The sequence below is a fragment of the Emiliania huxleyi genome (genome assembly GCF_000372725.1).
Source record: "Emiliania huxleyi CCMP1516 unplaced genomic scaffold EMIHUscaffold_229, whole genome shotgun sequence".
Taxonomy (NCBI): Eukaryota; Haptophyta; order Isochrysidales; family Noelaerhabdaceae; genus Emiliania; species Emiliania huxleyi.
In genome coordinates this window covers 120,439-127,386 of record NW_005200342.1, presented here as the reverse complement: position 1 = coordinate 127,386, position 6,948 = coordinate 120,439, and the positions used below count along the sequence as shown (strand labels likewise).

General features: G+C 61.4%; 1 protein-coding gene across 1 annotated transcript in view; it reads right to left on the bottom strand.

Annotated features, from left to right (window-relative positions):
* Positions 1–6,059: 6,059 nt before the first annotated feature.
* EMIHUDRAFT_468895 (hypothetical protein) overlaps positions 6,060–6,948 on the bottom strand; it is a gene marked incomplete at both ends in the record, with an annotated part of 3,458 nt that continues 2,569 nt past the window's right edge. The window contains 3 exons of the mRNA XM_005779682.1: positions 6,060–6,192; positions 6,336–6,358; positions 6,654–6,779. Coding sequence (XP_005779739.1) covers positions 6,060–6,192; positions 6,336–6,358; positions 6,654–6,779 — 282 coding nt within the window. The remainder of the gene's footprint in view (positions 6,193–6,335; positions 6,359–6,653; positions 6,780–6,948) is intronic.

Below are 6,948 nucleotides of genomic sequence, written 5' to 3'. Positions count from 1 at the left end.
GCGGGATGGCTTGCGTGCTTGGCTGCCTCGCGCTCTCGCCACTAATTGCGTATGGTACGTGGGCTGTGGAGCAAGGGCGTCTGCATCCCGATTATGATATCGAAGACAGCGTGGTTGACGCAGTACAGGCTTCAAATATGTGGGTCCTGCCGGCCACGCTCGTGCCGCTTGTTATTGCACATGCCGTCGCGACGTTTGTAATGGGGAGTGAAATCCCACGGCACGTGCTCATCACCAACTACGCCGTCCTCTGTCTCTTTGCCCTTGGAATTTCTATCCTCTTCACCAGTGACGCCTCGGACATCGAGAGAATGTTTCGTCACGCGCAGATCTGCTATGGTGACTCGTTTGCGGCTCTTGCCAAGATGCGGTTCGACATGTCAGGACTGCAGCCGTTTGTCGAAAGCTTGCTGGATGTCGTGGTTGGCTTCGTCGGAGACCCGTTGGGCACAGCACAGGAGGTGGTGGAGCGTCTGGCCGAGATCGCTGATAACCCGCTAGCACCCGTGAGGGAGGTGATCGAGATGGTTGCCAACATGTCGCGCTACCTCGAGGTTGATCCATCCTACTTTGTAGAGAACGCGGCGGCTCTCGGCATTCTTAACGTGGCACTTGGGATGCTCAAACTGCTGGCCACCTACGGGCGCAAGGCATTCGCGCTCTACGATGCGGTGCATGCGATGTTCAGCGGAGGCAAGGAGGAAGTCGAAGAGGACGACGATGGGGTCGTGCAAGTGCACGAGTGTGTGGCGGACTCGATGAAGGCGCAGTTGGAGGCCGACATGGAGCTTTTCTGTCGAAGAGGTCGTTGGTGCCTGATTGATGAGAGTTCGAAAGCAGTTACGGCCCTGGACCTGGCAGGTCAGGACGTTTCTAAACTAGATGTGGCACGTTTCGCTCTCTGGCTCGAGGACAATGCGGCGCTCACCAGCCTCAACCTCTGTCAAATCCAGCTCTGCGATGAGGGCGCGAAAGCGCTGGCCTCCGCTCTGGAGGTTAACACAGTGCTGACAACCCTAGACCTCTCTAAGAATAACATCAGCGACGAGGGCGCCAAGGCGTTGGCCTCCGCTCTGGAGGCTAACACGGTGCTGAAAAATCTGAACGTGAGCGACAACAAGATCTCCAACGCGGCGCTGCTGCGCTCGCGAGGAAATTGCCACAAGGAAATGGAGTCTCTCCGTGAAAAGGCGGGCAGAAGCAACGTTCAGAGCCTGATGGGCATGTTCGACGACGTTTTCGATGCGGCCGACCTCAAGGGTGGGCGGGTCGACATCGACGAGAGCTACTTCCTCATCCTCAAGCTCTACATCAAGGTGCGACCCACACCAGACGACCCTGCCGCCGCCGTCGCCACCTCTGCCGTCGCCACCTCCGCCCTCGCTTCCGCCCCTCTTGCCTCCCTGCCAGCCCGCCGTCGCCAGCACCGCTGAGCCCGCCGCCGCCCTCGCATAGGTGAACCGGCAGGCGCCCCTCGACCCGCCCAGCCGCGAAGTGTGCGAGGTGCTCTTCCGGGCCGCAGACTGCGACGGCAGCGGGAGGCTCAACAAGGAGGAGTTCCTTGAGCTAATGGCGATGCAGATGGGCCGCGCGATGAAGCGTGTCGACGCGTACAAGGTCAGCACGCTCGTGGTGGCCCCGATCCTGGGCACCTACTTGGCAGCCACGGCCTGCAGCAGCTACGCCGCCGCGCCGAGTGGAGGTCAGAGGCCGCTGTGGGCAGCGTCCGTCGACGGCATGCTGGCGGTGCTGAGCGCAGTGCTGCCCGCTGTCCGTAGCGAGGCTCGTCCCGCGACGGGTGTTGGTAATCGCCGTCGCTGACTTAAGTGGTTAAGTTGCAATCTAATCAATCGGTTTAGGACTTCCTCCGCACGCTGCTGATAACCGCCTTCATCGCCACGCTCGGCAAGACCCTGCCTGCTTTCGACTCCAAGAATGCGTTCTCATCACTAAGGATTAGTTATGAACTATCAGGCAAGACTGTGCTAGCCGCCTTCGACTCCGTTCTCAGCTTCTTCGCCCGGCGCGAGGTAGACGAGTCCGAGCCGCCCGCGACTATGACGGACGCGCTGGCGCGCCGCTGTACATGCCCCGCCGACCCGCGGTCTGCTCTCACGTTCAGCGTTCGAGCGCGTGCTCAGCTGCCAGCCGTCGCGCACTCACGCCCCCTGCGCACTCCACGAGCCGCCCTCGTACTCACCCACTCACCCTCGTATTCGTGGAGAAGTTGACCTTACCCCCCCCGCCCGCCCGCCCATCCGTCCTCTAGGCCGGAGCCGCATCAGGGCTGGTGCAAGGCGCGGCGGACACATCGGAGCAACACATATCGGAGCAACACTATCTCTAGTGAGCAACACTATCTAGAGCCGTCGCTCTTCCAGACTCTGCTCGCCGCATTTGCTGGCGAGAGGTAAGGTAAGGTAAGGTAAGGTAAACTTCTCCACACACACGAGGTGGTGGGGCAAGGGGGGGCAACCCTCGCGTCTCCACGTCTAACGACAGGAGCCCCGCACGGCAGGAGCACTGGGTGAGCGGTGGGGTGTGTGTGTGTGTGTGTGTGTGTTTGTGTGTGTGTGTGTGTGTGTGTGTGTGTGTGTGTGTGTGTGTGTGTGTGTGTGTGTGTGTGTGTGTGTGTGTGTGTGTGTGTGTGTGTGTGTGTGTGTGTGTGTGTGTGTCACGTCACTGCATCCTCTGCCGAGGTTCCTCCCGTCGCCTCTTCTTTGTTCGAATGTTTTTCAATCCACCCTTCACGAAGCCCTCCCTAGGGTTGTCAAACGTTAAAAGAGCTGAACAGTGTTGCTAGTGTTAACAGTAACAACAGAACAACAGTGGGGCTCCCCAGAAAACACGCCTCCGTGGCTCGGGTTACACCAATCCTCGCTACCCAACGCGGCCAAAGGATATCCACCTCGAGAACCTCGAGAGAGAGGGCTCCCCAACAACAGTAGCTTTTACGTTAGGCCGGCTGAACAACAATAGGGAAGGCCTGGCAGTGACCCACGACGATCTCCAGCGTCCAGTGCGGGTAATACCCGAAATACCCGGGAGAACCCAGGTATTCTCGGGGTTTACCCGGGGTTTTTGGCATTTTCTGCTTGCTGACCACTAAACAACAGTAACAACAGTAACAAACAGTAACAGCTTGGGCTGGGGAGAACACTTGAACAATGTTGAGGATTTCAGCCAACAACGTTAACTTTGGGCCCAAAGTTAACGTTTGACAACCCTAGCCCTCCCATGTAGCTAGCGTTCTTTGCGAATGTCTCGAAATGGCCAGCAGGCGCTGACTGCTCGCGGTATGTGCGGGCCGCTCGTCCTCCTCGCCCTTCTTTCGTCCTCCCGTCCCTCCCCTCCACCATGGCCTGCTCGCACGCTGGCGGCGCCGCGGCGGGGCGGCGTGGTGGCGGGCGCATTGGGCGCAGCTAAACGTCGGGCAGTTCGACGTCGTCGAGCCGTGCTGCCTCTGCGGGCGGCCCGGGTCGGCGGGCGAGTTGTGGTGGGCGGGCGCGTGGCGGTGGGCTAACTCGACAGGCCGCTGCGCGGCGCCGTATCTCGCCACCACTGACGATCGGTGGGAGGTGCCTGGCCTGCGCCAGGCATACGTCGCGCATGGCATGTGCGGCGAGAGAGCGCTAGATGGCAAAATTTTCTTCGCCTCCGGCGGGGCCGCTCGCCGCGGGGCTAGAGAGTGACTTTTGTCGATGTCGGCTAGAAGTGCTGCACGTTTTTCAGAATTTCACCCAGATGAGCGCCAATACTTCACGGCGGCCCCCTCGGGGCGCTTGCGGACGACAAAGAAGGTGCGGCCTCCTCCGTCAAGTCCTCCTCTCGCGCAGGCCGGGGTTGAGACACTTGGCCACGTCTTTCCACTCGATGTTGCTGACCGCCATGTGGTTTGAACGCTTCGCTACCCGGCCGCCGCGGGCACCTCGGCGCCGGCATCATCCTCCGCGGCATCAAGGAGATCCGCCATAAAGCAGCGCCCAGCAAGCCAGGGACAGATGACACAGGCGACTTGAGCGCGTATCACCCAAAACTATTCACTTTTGAGCGCCATATGCGCAGGTGATGTCAACATACGCGCCTGCACGTGTGAGCGCTCATATTGACTAATATTCGCGTCTGCATGTGTGGGAGCGTATGCTGACCGCCACGCACCCACGCCGACACCGCGAGTACTAGCTAAGATAGGCGCCACAAGCGTGGGCGCTCATCTCAAGATACGCAGCTACACGTGTAGGCGCGAGCCTTACTCAAGATAAGCGCCCAGACACGAAGACGCGTATCTGGGCTACCTGTATAAGTACGCAGACGCGCATCCTCATGCGTGGGCGCTCGGGCGCGCGCCGCAGTGCACCTCACTGACAGTCTACGCCCATTGCACAGGCGCCTGCACCTTCTTCAGGCACCATGCCGCACCGGAGCGCGACGCGCCCGGCAGGACGCTTCACCGCGAGGCGCGCGCGGCGGCACGCCGCGCGCGCAGGCCACCGAGCACACGCTCAGTTACCCGAGCAGGGCTGCTGTGCAGGCTGAGCCCTGCCTGTTCTGAACATTCAGCCCGCGTGCTCCGCACTGCGCCCCTGCCGCCTCGCGCCTGACACGACGCAGATCCTGCACTGCACGAGGCGCGCGCGTGGCACGCTGCGCGCGCGCTCCGCCATCCGTTCAGTCCGCTGTCCAGTCTGCCTGCACACAGCACAGAGCACATCCACATGCAAGGTACATGTGCACGCCGCGCAGTCCCCGCACAGCGATGCAGCCCGCACCCCGCGACAGTCGCCTGCCTCACGTCGAGCCCGCGCATGCCGCAAGCAGTACTGTGCGCACTGTATTATCCTCGGAATTTCTTGTTTGCCACAAAAAGAAAACAAAAACCCAAAACAAAGACTTCGCCGCGCCTCCTCGAGCTAGTGGAGGCGAGCTAGGAATTCCTATTGCTGTCGTGAAACCGGTCCCGAGTTCGAATCTTCTGGTCCACGTTCGTTTTTGGATTTTGCCAAGAAAGAAAACTGACAGGAAAGAAAAAACACCGCGAGGATTCAGAAAATAAAAGAAAAACAGCCTAACCCCAGTAGGGATAACGCCGAGTGCCAGACCACCAGGGGGCAAGTGTGTGTAGCACCTTCGACCCCGAAATGAAGGTCGCCACGCAAAACCGGGCGCTAGGAGAGGTGAACTGAAGGCTGAGACAACGGAGGCCGAGCCTGAGTGGGCGCCCGCGCGCCCCCACACAGGCAAGCCTCTGTCCTTCGGCCCTCTCCGGCGATCGTCCGTGGGCGACCGCGGACAACACGAGGCTTAATCAATTCCCTCAACACCCGACCCCCCTCTAGGGACAGCAGCGCGCTTCTCATCCCGGGGAGGGAAAAGGAGGGGGGGGGGGGGGGGAGATCAGAGAGCCAGAGCAGGGAGTACCCCCGACGGACGCGAGTCGGGGGGGAAGCGAGACGAGAGATTCAAGGCGAACTTCATCGCCCGTCCAGGAGCCCCGCATTAGGTAGCGACCCCAGGTTCAGAGCTAGGCTTCCCGACAGGGCAGGGAACCCCCAGCGCGCAGGCGGGGCCCACGGTAGCCTCGTGCAGTACGCGATACCGAGAGCTGGGGGAGAGGCGCGCCACGCCAAGGGGGACGAGTGACGGGAGGGGGAGAATAGTGTCTTTCGCAGGGTAAAACGCAATTTTTTTTTATCTTGTCGCAGTACGATCTCGCGAAAGCCGTGTCCGCGCTTTTCCCATACAACATACTGCATACCACCCCGAGCACGCAAGTTATAAAATCTTTCACTTGGTTGCACATATATGCAGTCTGCACGCAACGGCTCTCGGCCACACACCAAACAAAATCGTCACTCCTGCACCACTCTAGAGACAGAGGGGAGCGAGAGATACTATAGAGAAACCTACCTACCTTCACCAACCGAGTGCGCGCTATAGAGGCCAAGCCCCCCGCGACGCCGCCAAAGCTCCAAGGAGGCGCGAGGCTCATCGGGAGACGAGCGGAGCTGGCCAACCCCCCCCCCCCCCCTTCCCCCGCCCCCGCCGCCCCCGCCCTTCCCCTAGCGCTGCCCGCCGTCGGCCGGCAGCCCAAAGTGGTTCGCGGTGAACGCGCGCTCGTCTGCCGTCAGCTCGCTCGGAAAGTCGATCTGCAGCGTGACGCGCAGGGCGCCGTATTCGGAGGGGACGCCGTGCCTAATGAACGAGATATGGGGAGATATGGGGAGATGAGGGGAGATAGTATTCGGAGGGGACACCGTGCCTAATGAACGGACGGATCCGTGAACGAGCCTCGTGGATTGGGGCGCCGTGTTCGGCAGGGGACCAGGGGACGCCACCCCTGCGTCGTGAAGACGCCAACCTCGGGGCGGGAAGACGGGATTGTGGAGTGTGTTCAGAGCACCGCGTGGATGCAAGCGAGGGGGGGGGAGACAGCGAATACCGCCGAACACGGTCGAATACAGCGGAGTAGGGGGGAGATACGGGGAGATGTTCCGCTTCTAGGGACGCCGTGCCGCGGCATGCCTTCGTTGGCAAAGGTGAGCACCATCCCCGGCGTGGAGACCGCGGCGTGCGAGATGAGCACCTCGTGGCCGTCGAGGTGGCGAGATGTGGGAAGATATGGGGAGATGTGGGGAGATGTGGGGAGATAGCACCTCGCCCTCGTGCAGCAGGATGATGGGGAGATATGGGGAGATAGGGGGAGATGTGGGGAGATATGGCGAGATGAGCACCTCGTGGCCGTCGAGGTGGCGTATGCGCCGCTTGAAGCCGAGCAGCGCCTGCCGCGGCGACACAAGGGCCAATCAGCGCTCTACGACGGGCGACGAACCGCCGTTGCGGGAGGTGCAGCAGCGGGAGGGGCCGTCCTTTGCACCACTTGCCCTCTGAACGCCGTGCCCGCTCCCGTCGTCTAGCCGTGGAGTCGCGAGCCCCCCCGCCCCCCCCCTC